The sequence below is a fragment of the Polyodon spathula genome, chromosome 5 (genome assembly GCF_017654505.1).
Source record: "Polyodon spathula isolate WHYD16114869_AA chromosome 5, ASM1765450v1, whole genome shotgun sequence".
Lineage (NCBI taxonomy): Eukaryota > Metazoa > Chordata > Actinopteri > Acipenseriformes > Polyodontidae > Polyodon > Polyodon spathula.
The window spans coordinates 51,808,097-51,823,345 of record NC_054538.1 but is presented as its reverse complement, the minus strand read 5'-3'; the positions used below and the strand labels follow the sequence as shown (position 1 = coordinate 51,823,345).

Sequence of the window (15,249 nt, the reverse complement as noted above, 5' to 3'; positions counted from 1 at the left end):
AAATAATAAACTATCTGCCCCACAATAATATATACATGGTCACCAGTCCTAGGTGCGTGCAGTAGTGCTCATGGTGGGTGATAGAGTTTATTTAGTGACAGTAGGTGTGGTGCTGTTCCGGCTTTGTGCTGGCCCTAGGCAACAGGTCCGGAACAGTGTTAGCTGTCTTAATTTAACAAACAAGACAATTACAAACAAAACAACACCTGTATGTTTCTCTCAGGGTCTCTCACAGTCCTCGGTTCTGTTCAAAACAATCCAAGGAACAGAATGTGATTCTCCATCCCCTTTTATGCCATCACACATGACCCCTTGGTAAACGAGTGCAACCGCCTCTGCAATCTGCGGCTGCCACGTCCCTTCTGGGTCAATACATTAATGCAACGGAGTCCCGCCCCCTTTCTAGCTGGCCAACTTCCCTTGAACCCTGGGAAAGAACTGTCAGGCCAGCCCATCCAGGGAACTCTGTTCTCACTGATTAGCACTCTCACAGGTCAGGAGGGAGATTTACAACTAACAATCATTGCATTTCTGTCACAGTACTACACAATGTCCTTGGTTTGCTTTCGTTCTCTTCCAGGAAGTCTGTTACTGCTTCTGTGGTCATTTCACCCCAGCATAAAAAAAACATGTTAATGGTTGAATGCATGTCAGTTAATAGCAGAAGTAGCTGATTAGTTAATGACAGTAAAGAAGGAAATGAACAGTGACCTAGGAAGTGCAAAACAGTCTACTGCCCCTTCTCCACTGACACATCCGACCGTGAGGGCTCCGTACGGTACAGTACAGGTACTGGTGGTTTTCCAGTGGCCTCACAAGACATCTGAATTTGGCTCGGAGCCAAGCCGGGCCAGGGGCGGGGTTAAGGATTTTCATCATTACATTGCATCTGTACACTCTAGAAAGACCAACAACATGGCATTAATTCCGTAATCTATCGTTCCCTTTCAATTCGAAGATGACTGCCAGTGATACTTTTGGGAAAGTACCAGAGCCATTGTGAAGGAGAATGAGCGGACAGCATCAGAGGGACATCTCGCTACCGCAATCTAGTGTGGTGGTGTGAGCGTGCAACCTCAAGGACCCTGGTGCCTATTAAAGGCATAGAGGAATCTACAATGTCAAGTCGGTAGAACCTAATAAATGTATGTAGGGTAGTCCAGCTAGCCACACTACATATATCGGTCAATGAGGCACCTTTGAAGAGGGCCCATGACATAGCCACATCTCTGGTTGAGCGCATGACCACCCTCCCAGGTCGGGGTAGTGTTTCCAAATGCGTTGCACCACCTGAGGGTATAGTGGCCATTCTGATGGGTGAGGACCCGCGAGGTGGACTGCTCTCAGCTCTAACACATTTATGTGCTGGGATGTCCAACGGTCCGACCAGGACCCACCGACTCCTCTGCCTGCCCGTGCCTGCCTGTGGACCCTACTGAAGGTAGGCTTGCATTGTAAGGGAATCTAGCCGGAGACTCAGATAGACCATACTCTGCTCCGGTGTTAATTGGCTTTTGCATCATTGAGGGTGACCCAGCCTCGACAGATGCTTTGTCACAATTTCTGTGTTGGCCACTGCTCCTACCTGAGACAGGTAATTCATTGGACTTCATTGACACTTCAGTACAAAAAGCAGGCATCCCAGGTTTCCCAGGATGCTTAGAACACATCAGCTTAATCTGGCAATAAATTCAATCAGCAAAAAAGGAGAGGAAGAAGCTTCATGGGACATTCTTGGATTCGTTAATGCATATGGTTCAGTGCCACATGAACTTCTTGGGGCAGCATTTGATTTTTTTAGTGTACCGATGACAATAACAAATTTAGTGAAAGCCTACTTTGAAGATTTGCAATTTAGTTTTTCGACTTCAGAATTCAGCACTACCTGGCAATGCCTAGAAGTTGGAATAATGGCAGGACGTACCATTTCTCCACTTGCTTTTACCATGGCAATGGAAGTAATTACTAGCGCATCAAAATGGGTGGTGGGAGGACAGCGCTTGGCTTCTGGAATGTGACTACCACCAATTCGAGCATACATGGATGACATGACAACAATGACTACAACAGTAGCCTGCACTAATCGGTTATTGGGCAAATTAACCAATAACATTGAATGGGCATGAATGCAATTCAAGCCCACTAAATGAAGGAGCATCTCTATAATTAAAGGTAAAGTAGTAGATAAACGGTTCTACATTAATGGTGAGGCAATACCAACAGTGTCCATGAAGCCAGTGAAAAGTCTAGGAAACACTGGTGCTTTCAATTTGGTCTACTGCCAAGACTGCTGTGGCCACTGACTGTATACGAGGTTTCCTTGACAACAGTTGAGAAGCTGGAAGCTTTAATCAGTTCATACATGAGGAAATGGTTGGGAGTTCCACGCTGCCTCAGCAGAGTGGGACTTTATGGTAAAGGAATACTGCAGCTACTAATCTCTGCTCTAACCAAGGAGTTTAAGTGCACCAAAGTCTGACTGGAAATGACATTAGTAGACTCACGTGACAAATGCGTAAGGGAGGCAGCACCTGTGTTGAAAACTGGTAGAAAACGGGCGGCAAAGAAAGCTGTGGAAGATGCTAAGGCTGACCTTCAAATTGGAGATATTATGGGGCAAGTTCAGTATAGAAAAGGAGGTCTTGGTCTCAGTTTAGCTCCTCCTACATGGCACAAGACAACCCCAGCTCAAAGGAGGAAGCTGGTAGTCAACGAGGTGTAAAAGCAGGAGGAGAGGATCGGGTGTTTAAAACCTGTTTCCCAGGCCAAGCAGGAGAATGGATGAGATGGGAGAGTGTGGAACAATGCAAGATCAGCTGGCAAGACCTATGGACAATGGAACAGAGCAGGATCAGTTTCCTCATTAGGTCAACATATGATGTTCTCCCATCAACACAGAACCTAAACCTCTGGGGGGGTGAGGATCCCTCCTGTCCTTTGTGTTCATCACCTGCAACATTAAGGTACACTTAGCATTGGAAGAAAAATGTAACCTGACCAATAAATTGACACCAATCCATCAAAGCATTACACACAAAAGACAATATTCCTCTGTCCAGGAGAGCAACCACCAAGAAAAAGTGTTAAAACCAAGCCTCGCCCAGGACAACTGGAAGCTGCTAGAGACTGGAAGATGCTGGCAAATGTTGGTCAACGGCTTGTTTTTCCACCTGAGATTGCCACCACTAACCTTCGACCAGACATTGTCTTGTGGTCTGGGTCAGCATGCCTTGTTCATCTACTAGTGTTAACAGTGCCATGGGAAGATGCTGTGGATGAGGTGTATGAGAGGAAGAAACTTCGGTACGCTCAACTGGCTGCTGAAGCGGAACAGCGAGGATGGAGAGTCTGAGTTTACCCAGTGGAGGTGGGTTGTCGAGGATTTGTGGCACACTCTACAACCCGGTTTCTCAGAGATGTCGGGTTCAGTGGCCAAGAGTTGTGTCACACAGTGAAGAACTTACCTGAAGCAGCAGAAAGGAGCAGCAACTAGCTATGGTTGAGATGGAAAGATTCTGGTTGGGGACCTCAAGCACAATAGAAAGAAAGCTGAGTTGAGTGGGGGATAGAGGGGGTGATGCTGGGACGCCAGAATCACTGTCGAGCCTTCTTGAGGTGTTGTGGGCTAGTCGACGAAACACTGAGGATGGAAGGTGCCCACTTGAAGACTCCAGAGATGTACCCTACTTAGCTCAATCCAGATGGTTGACATGCTGATGCGCTGGGGAGACCGCACTGGGTTGATCCCCGGAGCCAGCATCGCAGCCGTTGTCTCTGCTGATGTACTGGGGAGGCAAAATAAGCTGATCCCTGGAGCCAGCATTACACTTCAGCAATCAACACCAGACAGATGGATATCTACATCATCAGATGGAAAGCAACTCAAATGGATGGAGATGCAGACGGATCACATTAGTTTACAGCAAAGACACATCTTAGTTGGTGCTTATCTTGGTGAGAGCCGAGTTCAAATCATAATGAACTTCAACATCTACTCTCATGTAATGGAAATCATCACCTTGATCCCTTACAGCTGCAAGGGAGCTAGGATGGCATCCAAGCACTTTGAAAATGTGCAGGGGGCTAAGGAGTTGTTTTTGAAATAGTATTTCTACCTCTCTGAGGCCAAGACCTGGAGAGGGTCGTTCACAGATGTGACTGATCCCTGGAAAGGGAGGAGGTCCTGAGTGGAATTGCAGTGTGTAGCCGACGTGTATGGACCTGCACTGCTCAGAACTTGCCTTCCAGGGTACCAGGAGGAAGTTGGCAGTCCTCTCCATCAGTGCCCAAACCGAGTTCGAGGGCATTGGAATCTCAGGATTCGAGGCTACCTCTGGGCATACACCACTCCCAGCTTCTTTGTTCAGTTCTTGATATCAAAAATGCAATTTTTGATATAAAAAATTGCATTCTTGAGATCAGAAATGCAAGTCTTGATATCAAAAACGCCATTCGCGATATAAAAAACTGCCATTCTTGATATCAGAAACGCAATTCTTGATATAAAAAAACTGCCATTCTTGATATCAGAAATGCATACTAATGATCTTCCGGTTTGAATTCCTCACTAGTGAACAAGAGAGGATCTCTTACTTTTGATAAACAGGAATGAACAGGCACGATTGGAACTTGCAAGGCTTCAGGGCCAGGATCCACTGGGACCTGGTGCAAGAGGGTGAAGTAGCCACACCCCCCCCCCCCCCCCCCCCAAAAAAAAAACTCAACCTAAAATAAATCTCATTTGAAGTTTTGTTCCAAAAAATAGTGTAAATCTTGTGTAATTTTTGGGGAATTCATTGTGTTTGTTTCATGATTTCAACTCTTAGCTCTTTGGTACAAAAGTGAGGCCAAGTAGCTGGATCATAAAAATCACATAAAGGTGCCTGACTGGGTACCGGGTTTACAATACATGATTCAGTACCTTGTATTTGCTGCTGTTGTACATTTCCAATCAGATGTCTCGGATTCAGGTGTTTCCTCCTGCTCAACTGTTCTTGTTTTTATTACCACACCTGTGGAAAAGTTAGCTTACTTCCACCGTGCGTTTTTTTTTTTTTTTTTTACCAGGCAAGTCTATTATAGAAAACTGGGGTGTGATGTAGGAGTTTGCACAGAGAATTAAAGATGGCTGATAGGCCTATGTGTTTATTTTTTTCAGAAGTATTTGTGATTATATACCTTGTTAGTAAACTGTTTATTATAACCTTGATAAACAGCAGATGTGAAAGAAATGCTCTGATTTGATAATGTGTGTTTTGGCTGACGGTACAGCTTTGCTACGGTTTATTTTTGAACCCCCGGGAGAACAGTCTTTTGTTTTTCGATAATGGACTTCTAATAATAACAGAATAATAATAACTGGTATGGTCAAAGGTGTGGGCCCCAGCAGAGGCTGGGCCCGGGTGCAGTCGCATTCCTCACGCCACCGCCAGACGCCGGCCCTGCAAGGCTTATACAGTTTCGAGTAAGTAAGACAGAAGTAGTAATGTTCAGCTAAAGCATTCTGAATGCAGAACGTTTTTTTTTTTTTTTTTTATGCATTTTTATTAATATATAGGTTATACAATGTGTTATGACCATACAATAAATTGTTAAATCTCTTTTCCTTCGTCTTTGAAAAAACCTGCGTGTTAAAGTCACTAACTCTGATTCTTCGTTATTGTTTGAATGTCCGTTCTGGTCCATTCTATAAATGAAAAAAAAAACGTGCCTTAATACAGCAGAAACATTATCAACACTATCGGCCATGTCATTCCTGGGATAATGTGCTTACAAATGTGTCGACCAGAAGTTAGTATCTAATTAGTATGCGTTTTTGCAGTCCAAAATTTAATCCGGATGTTCATTAGCATGGGTTTTTGATATCGGAAATATAATTGTTGATATCAAAAATACAATTGTTGATCTCGAAAATACAATTGTTGATATCAAAATAAAAGGTACTATTTTTGATATCAACAATTGTATCTCCGATATCAACTGTTCCATTTTTGATATCCACAGTTGTATTTCTGATATCAATAATTCTATTTTTGATATAAAAAAATAACATTGAGAATTGTTGATATCAAAAATAGAATTGCTGATATCAGCAATATATTACTGATATCAGCAATTGAGGGTTAAATGTTAAAACGGCTTGCCATAGACAGCCAGCAATTTCAAACCTGGAGACACGGTATAACCAGAAACATTGTCAATGACAGGACACGAACTGGAAGACCAAGAGTCACAACACCTGCCTAAGACCGACAGATCATTTTGCAGCGTCTTCATGATGTCAATTGTTAATCAGCACAATACAAATCACTGCCCTGCTCTAAAACAGTGTGTGTCATTTTTCGATCACATCTAGTGAATTTTATCCAAATATAAGTGATACGTTTCTTTTGATGCTTAATGCTCAGTATATATCGAGGGCGTCTGGTTTTGTGTTTTTGTCGTGTTTCCTTTTCAAATGATTCTGAGCACTGTTTAATGTTTTTTGGTTTCTGAATTAAAAGTGAGCAATGTGTTAATTGTGAAATGAATTCGTAAAAGAGAGAAAACACAGAAAACCAGAAGCCCTAATGTAAGGCGTGTGTAACTCTCCACTGAGGACAGGAAGGTCTCAGAAAATTAGAGCAAGTCTGTTTTTTTTTTTGTTATTTTTTTTAATAGAAATACTGTACATTTAAAAAAATGCAAAAGCATCACATATGTAAAGATCAGTTTATTAATTTTCCCGAGAAACCCTATACAATACCGCCTCCAATGATCTTCCGCTGTGCGCATGTCTTCAAAGTTCTGTGTATGCGCAGTTAGCAAAAATACACTCATACGGGGAGGCACTATTGGTTACCCGTCTAATTAAATAAAACATGATACAATGCAATGTGTGGCATCGTGCATTTAATGTTATAATGTAAACACTAAATTCAATTGCGTTTAGTTAGGCTACATAAATTGCATCAACGACGCCGTTGTAAGTGTACAATTACAGACCCATAGATCTCGCTACAAATGTATTCATCCAAAGCGCGTCACAATTAACAGACACTAAAAGTTACGAGCCTCTGCGTTTGCTTACTGCTACACATCCAACCCCCTTTCTCGTCGACGTCTTTACAACGTGTGATTGGATTATCGAGCTGCTTGACCTTTCTGCTTTAACCCGGTGATGCTGGCTGTTTCCTGCTCTCTTTCTGCTTTCTCTGGAACACATCTGAACACAGAGCGACGTCTAGGATTTCGCAGTGCTCCTATCAGAGCTGGAAAATCAGTCAAATATATACGCATCCATCCCATAGCAATGCGAAGGAAATCACGGGTGTTACTGTGTTTTGCCGTGCTCTGGGTCCTCGGCATCGCATATTACTTTTACTCGGGAACAGCGATGAACAAAAAGGTAAGATTTCATTTTGGTAACGGCAATGTATTCTTCCATAAAAGAAACCGAGCTCAGAGCTGTCAGAAATGGGAATGTACATCTGTTTTTAACGAACCAACCTTGTGCTATTATTATTAACCATGAATGATTATTATTTTTTTAATGCTTACTGTAGTTTCTCAAATAAAATACCAACATTTGTGTAGTGTAGAACAATTTTGGTAAGCAGCCACGTACCAGCTTACAGTTTAAGACGAACTAAAACGGGGGGCTTTTTTTTTTTTTTTTCTTTTTTTTTCTTCTCAACCCTATATGATTCAAAGCATATTTATGTTCTTGACAAAAACCTCTGGTATTTAGCATTTTTAGGAATTGGTTAAAAGCTTAACACCGATGTCAAATGATGGTAGATTATTCAATATGAATATGCTTTTTGTCCGCTGTATATTTTGTAGCCGGTGTTTTGCAGATTTTGACCAACCCGGTCACGTAAACTTGCTTATGATTAATGTTAAAGTCAGTATCATATTGTATTTTGCAGAACTATTTCAAGTATTACCCTGTTGTTCAGTCGCTGGCCACTGTTTATTTTCCTGAACATGTGTCCCCGTATTGTGAATAGGATGACGTGTTACTTAGTAGTTTGCTTAATTTATTTTTACTATTGTAAATTATGATTGCTAATCTGTACTTTTATTGCTAGAGAAATTCATCCACATAGGACGTTACATTATGGGCAGTGTAAACATGACAAATTGCTGGCAAGGCGCGATGTAATCTCATCCATCTATTGGGTCAGTTTCCATGGAAAAAGGCGAGACATTTATTTTTCTAACTCTATTTGGTAGTACTTTCGTGTTGCGAGTGCTTCCATGTTTTATTTTAGCATGAGAAACTTCCTTCCAAATGTAAATAACCTAATTAAAATACGGGACGGTATTTAAATATTTCTGTTTTGAGTCGAGATTTGACCTGGCTCGACTGCTTATATCGCATAGCTTTCCTAAACTGGGTTTCCACTAACTTTTTAGGTTGCGTTAAGCACGCAAGTAACCTACAGCCTGCCTCATTTGCCCAACAGAAAATAATAATAATGAAAAAAAAGACATTCCGTAAGAGCGCTGTGTACTATCCTTGTATGTATTAAAAACCTCTTTCTCTCTCTCTCTCTCTCTCTCTCTCTCTCTCTCTCTCTCTCTCTCTCTCTCTCTCTCTCTCTCTCTCTCTCTGTGTATGTGTGTGTATATATATATATATATATATATATATATATATATATATATATATATATATATATATATATATATATATATATATAATCAGCGGCAGCTGGTGGCCAAAAAATATTTTTTATATATTTGCCATACAGCTTTCTCCAAGGTGACTTACAGGTGTTACAGGGTAGTACTGTACAGGGTTAGAATGCAAGATTAATATTTAAATACTTTATGATGCAACAGTGTAGCATTGCAATAGTGCAAGCATAGCGCATCGGCTGAGGATCCAGTAAAGTGCAGTGCATAGTAGTAGGGCTGGATCAAAAGATCTGCAAGTGCAGTCTAAACAGGGTTTACCCCAGTTCGGCTCTTAAATGCATTTTCTCCACTGGCCAGCACTAATAAACCTAACTAACACATGTCAGCGTATGTTTAGAAATGCACTGTATACAAGATGAATATAGCATTTACACAAACTATATATAAACACCTACTTTGCATACACTATTTTCTAAACAAAGTTGTTAAGGCAGGAGAAAGGCAGACAAAATCAAGCACATCCCATCTACTTAATTTAATAAACCAAAATAAATGACCAAAATAATTTATATACAGTTCTATAGAGGCGAAAAGACAGTAAACAAGTTTGCCTGTGCTGGGGAAAATATTGGCATATAGGTTCGCAGTGTCTTCTGGGAATTGTAGTTTATCTGGAAGGTGTTTCCAATCAGCAGAAATGCAGAGGAAAATTACAACTCCGTCAATCCACGCATGTCAACAAATCTGGCTTATCTTTTTAACTTTAGTTTAATGGGGCTAAACAGTCGAGGCATTTTCCATGCTATCAAGCAGTGATGCAGTTTATTTTTTGTCTACCATCCCAGATCTTTTAAAAATTTTCCAACCGTTATGGTGTATTTTTTTTCGTTGAGTTGCTCCTCCAATTAAAACCAGGGATCAGACTACGTCATCTGCCATTGCTAGTACTGAACTGTGTGTGGTTATAGCAGATAGGAGTTTGTAATGGAGGTTTATCTCTGATGAAATAAACTCTCTGGACCCCTCCAATTAAAATCCCTGCTCAGATTACATGATTGTCTTCTGCTGTTATTGTGGTTAAATGCAGATAGGAGTTTATAAAGGAGTCGTGCCTCCTCTGAAGCAGCGGCTTGATTCACAGCAACATGCCCCTCGCAAAAGATCTGCTGCACCCATCCCCAGAGGAGGAGAAGAGGAAACACAAGAAGCAGTATCGGGTTCAGATTTGTTCTTCTAAAACAAATCTACTTCAATAATTAGGTTTAAGAGATTTTACTTCAACTCTAGGTGGTGAATTCCCAGCTGTGCTAAATAATAAATTGTGGGGGTACAAATGTGACTTTTGTCCTTGGTAGGTACCCATGATAAATGCTTCTTAAGGCTAGTGTACAGTGTATTGCATCTTGTAACTAAGGACAAAAAAGTCAAAGCTTAAAGCAATCGGCAATCCGATCAGCAAACATAAAGAAAACAAATGTGTGAAAAGATGAAAAAAAGGGCTGCGCTTTATTTGTAGTAGCTTCAGTATTTTTTATAACCTTTCTAATAAAACAACCAAACTATAAAGCGCTATCATTTTGAGTCAAATTGCAATGATTTTAAACGCTGAGTAAATGGTGTCACACACACACGCACACAAAAAAAGAAAAATACTAAATGGAGGTCTCTTCAATTCCTTGTGTGCTGTATGATTATTTTTTTCCTATTTGGTCAAATAACCATTCCATGGCTACCTCCAGCAGATCTCAGATAATAGAGGATTGCTCCATACGTTCATTACTATAGTATAAAGTTGAGCAGGGTACGTCAAAAACAGGATTTTCACTGTTGAAGTCTCGTAAGCATAAGATACGGCTTCCAGACCTGTTTTTGTGCAAAACCCCCCCCTCTTTTTTTGGTCAACTGTACCGCTTTTTAGCGTGAAGGTGATTCACCCACCCTTTTACGTCGTACAGTGTTTTAGATGCTCGCTTCCTGTGTGCCAAAATATTTCTGTCGGATTTGCACTGCTCTTTATACGTATTAGGAATGGACACGATCTCTCCCAAACATTCTAATCATAGTAACAAAGTCGCTCAGAGTCCAGATATAACTGTTATTTATTAGTTTTTTAAATATATATTTTTTAATGTTATTCTTTTTAAACTGTATGGTTTTGAGGCTTGCATTTGTCAGTTGAAGTAATAAAAAGTAACAATTCCCTTTACTACATTATAACATGATGGGGTGCTGTTTTAAGGGTCTTAACAGTGGTGGATCTAAATTTGATTGAATCGCCTAATAGTTCAGCACTTGAAGAATAATGATGGGGACAGTATGTCCCCCACAACCGAATGTTTATTTTGCACTTCAGCACATTCATTGTATTTGATAAGAGCCGTGGGTGTGATGCAGTATTGCACAGGCATTTACAATGACTGTCCTTTGTCTTGTATACAATTTTACATGCATAAAGATGCAGCTGTTTGAAACATTTTTTGCATATTTCAGAATTGTAGTGCTTTTTGAAGTCGTGGTGCAATTACAGGCTTTCTGTTTGTATAAGCGTCTTCATTGATTTATACCTTTGTTGTTGAGTGGAAAGTCTGATGCAGTAACTTCATATGAGTGAAGCAGAAATTCTGAGGTAAAATTGTAGCTGCTAAGAAGTAGAACAAGCAAAGCTTGACATCCAAAACATTTTTCTGGTTGCTAATTGGCTTTTTAGCTGACTGTCCAGTTTGTTTTAACTCCTTAAAGCTTTTTGTCTTCTCCTCAACCTCATTGTACTACCTATAGTAGTAGGGCGGTGTGAATGCTGTGGTCTCCATTTTCCTTTGTTGATATGTGTGATGTTTCCGTATACTGACATGAAGAAACACCTATAAATCTAATATTGTCAACATGTACTTTTTAAGGTAAACATTTTTTTTAAATGGGTTATGTATTTTTAAACCTATGTGGTTCACCGTGCCTTTAACACTGGGTACTTGCTGCTTGTAGGGGTAGCACTGAATAGTGACCAGTTATATTTTGAACTAATATAATTGCACATAAAAATAAATCCCACAATAAATGCATGATTAGACACAAACTTATTAATTATTTTTAAAGTTTGCACCATGAAAAAAAACATACATTTCTTAGTGTTTAGAAATGTAAATGTAAAGTTAACCACTATGATTAAATGAAAATAGATAATAACACAGTCAATTTTAAATGAATTTTTGGGCTTTTTTATTGTACATTTTGTTTGTTTTACGAAACAGTATTGGTTCTGTGGGTACCTTTTGTAACAATGGCTTGAGTTATGCAATTCTTCAGTAAAACCGTGAAAGCTTTGGTTATCAGATACAAGAAAAGGCCTCCTGTAGATCTGTAAGATTATCTGATGGTCTGGACAGTCTTAAAGTGACTTACATTTCTGATATTCTGTTGACATCTCTTAAATGGCTAGTGTTGATTTATTCTTGGATTACTCTCTTGCTAAACTTTTTTTTTTTGTTTTTTGAAAGGGCATAGCTTTCTTCTTTTTGGACTTGAGACATGTTAGGATTGATTTCACAACCCCACTGAATTGCATTGAAAGTAGGAATGTTAATAGCTTAGTTTAAACATTTAACCCTTTTTTTACATTTTCTACTGTGAAAGATATGCTCTTCAAATAGTGTTTCTGCAGTTGGATGTGTGAAGTGCTAGGGTTTCCTCTTAACTTTTGAAGAAAAAAATCAAGTTACTGTTACAAAATGAAAAACAAAAGAATTGAGTTTGAGAACTTGAAATATACAACTTAGTAGTTTGGTTCTTAGTAGTTTTGTAAAATTACCAGGTGTTTTAACTCTCTCAAAACAAATAGGAGTTAATTTAAGCCTGAAGTGAACGCTTTGAAAATATGGCCTGTTGTCTCCTACACATTTATGGTTGCAGTATAAAATATAAAAAGTAACATCACTTTAATGGAGAGCTTCTTATGATAGCTTTTTTTTGATTGGTTACAAAAATTCAGTATGTTGAGGATTAAACACATTTAAAATGTTTATGAAATGAAACAGATGCTAACAACCCTAATTTAATTTCCAATAGGAAAACATAGTGCCTTGAAAAAATATTCAGACCCTCTCACAGTTTTCACATTTTGTTGCTTTAAAGCTTGCAGTCATGACACTTTGAAGTAGGAATTAATATGTGTTATGTGTTATATACACAACCTACTCCATACATTCCAAGAAAAAACAAAAAGAAAGAAGTAAATGGATAATTAATATGAAATAAAAATGGAAAAGTCATGATTGTATAAGTTTTCAAACCTTTTGCTGTGGCAAACCCAAATTACTTCAGGTACACAAAATGACCTTAATGAGCCACACAATTAGTTGAATAGCTTCTGTCTGTGTGCAATATTAATGGTTCTCATGATTTCAGAATAAAAGGAGAAGGGTACAAAAAATATCGAAGTCTCTGAATATCCCTGTGAGCACAGTCTACTCAATCATCAAGAAATGGAAGGTGCATTGTTCCACCCAGACACTGCCTAGATCAGGCCGTCCTTCCAAACTGAGCAGCCGGGCAAGGAGGAAACTGGTGAGGGATGCCACTGTGAGGCCAGTGACAACTTTGAAAGAGCTACAGAGTTCATTGGCTGCAGATGGGAGAAAATGTGACAGCCAAATCAGTCAACAATATCCAGAACACTTCCTAAAAGGAGCCTGTATGGCAGGATGGCAAGAAGGAAGCCATGTCTAAAAATAAGCCATCTCAAAGCCCACATGGAGTTTGCAACAAAGCACCTGAGCGATCCTGCAAAAATGTGGCAAAAGGTGTTGTGGTCGGACGAGACCAAATTCGAACTTTTTGGTCTAAATGCCAAACGTTACATTTGACGCAGACCCAACACAGTATATCTCCCAGTCAACACCATCCCTACAGTTAAGCATGGTGTAGGCAGCACCATGCCACGGGGATGCTTCTCCTCAGCAGGGACTGGAAAGCTTGTTAGGATTGAAGGAAAAATGGATGGAGCAAAGTACAGTCTAATACTAGAGTAAAACCTGTTTCAGTCTGCTAATGACTTAAAACTGGGGTGAAAATTCACCGTTCAGCAGGACAATGATCCAAAGCACAAGGCCAAAGCTACACTGGCATGGCTTAAGAATAAGAAAGTGAATGTCCTTGAGTGGCCCAGTCAGCCCTAACTTGAATCCTATTGAGAATCTGTGGAAAGACTTGAACACTGTTGTCCATAAAGCAACTTGAGAGAGCTTGAGCAAATCTGCCTAGAAGAATGGGCACGAATTGCACCAAGTTGGTGTGCAAAGTTGGTAGAGACTTACCCAAAAAGACTTGCGGCTGTAATTGCTGCTAAAGGGGCTTCTACCAAATATTGAGCTGATGGGTCTAAATACTTATGCAATCAACATATTTTATTTTTTTCTCTCTAGTTTTTGGTGACATTTACTGTAACTTATCTTACCCTTATAAGTCTTCAGTTTGAGCATTCAAGTTTTGAATAAAATATTAAGTTAAAAAATGTGCATGCATCATTTTGCAATTTCACAAAATGGGTCACCATAGGAAGGATCTGAATACTTTTGCAAGGCACTGTAATTTAGAATTGCATAAGTTTTAAGCATCACCAGTTTTAAACCGTTTACTCTATCATTAGGTTCAGTCCATGAACATATAGCCTTAACTGGTTTGATTAATGGATGGCTCTGGATCTTTGTGGTCATGAGTTTGAACATCAGTTTGAATATCAAGTACTGCTCTTGTCATTAATCTCACAAATGTTACACTTGTAGGAAATTACCCATAAGAATTTGAGAGCAGAATTCAAGTGTTTAGGCGTATACAGTTTTACGTTGGAGTGTTCACATAATCTATTAAAAATAAATACATAAACTGCTGTCAGTAAAAAGCCTTTTGGTCTTGCAAAATGAATAGGTTAATTCATCACATGCATGCTGACTTTTACAAAGCGTGCAGATTATTTTCTTTTTACTGTACATAATGTCTAGAAACATGATATCATTTCAGCTTGATCTGTTACCTCTCATATCAGGTTTAGATTGTCTTTCTAGAGAGATAAAATTAACTTAGTAATGCAGGGAAGGTGTATTTAAGAGTATGCCTGTGCTAGCATATTAAAACAAAACAAAACAAAAAAAGTTTGATCTAATCAAACACTGCTTGGTCTTTAGATATGTTCCAAAACTTCACCCGGTTGGACACATTTCCGTATATAAATGTGGGTTGTGTGTCTCCACTGACAGAGGCAGAGTCAAAAGAAAGCTGACGTTGCAACGCCACAGGCACCTAAGATATATTTACAACATTTTACAATTTTCATTGGGTGCAGTTACAGGTTGCTTTTGCTAATGTACCTCCAATGGTAACTCCCTGGGTGCGGTTAAGTATAGAAAACCACATGACTGTTCTAGTGACGGTATGGCGCTACACAAACTGAAGTGTAAATAAAATAACAGACAGTAAACAATAAGGCACTCCGGGGTGTGTGTTTTAACCTAATATCACAAAGACCCAGGCGTGTTTGTAAGTCACGAGGCAAAGGCGAGTAGCTTCAGCCGCCTGGGAAGGGTACAACACACATCCTGGAGTACCTTATTGCGCTTATAAAATGGGTTAACT

At 39.6% G+C, this 15,249-nt stretch overlaps 1 protein-coding gene across 1 annotated transcript in view; it reads left to right on the top strand.

Annotated features, from left to right (window-relative positions):
• The first annotated feature begins 7,162 nt into the window (after positions 1 to 7,162).
• The window catches only part of LOC121316043 (polypeptide N-acetylgalactosaminyltransferase 2), a 118,460-nt gene continuing 110,373 nt past the window's right edge, over positions 7,163 to 15,249 (top strand). The window contains exon 1 of the mRNA XM_041250745.1: positions 7,163 to 7,387. Within this exon, the coding sequence (XP_041106679.1) occupies positions 7,292 to 7,387 (96 nt within the window). The 5' untranslated portion in view covers positions 7,163 to 7,291. The remainder of the gene's footprint in view (positions 7,388 to 15,249) is intronic.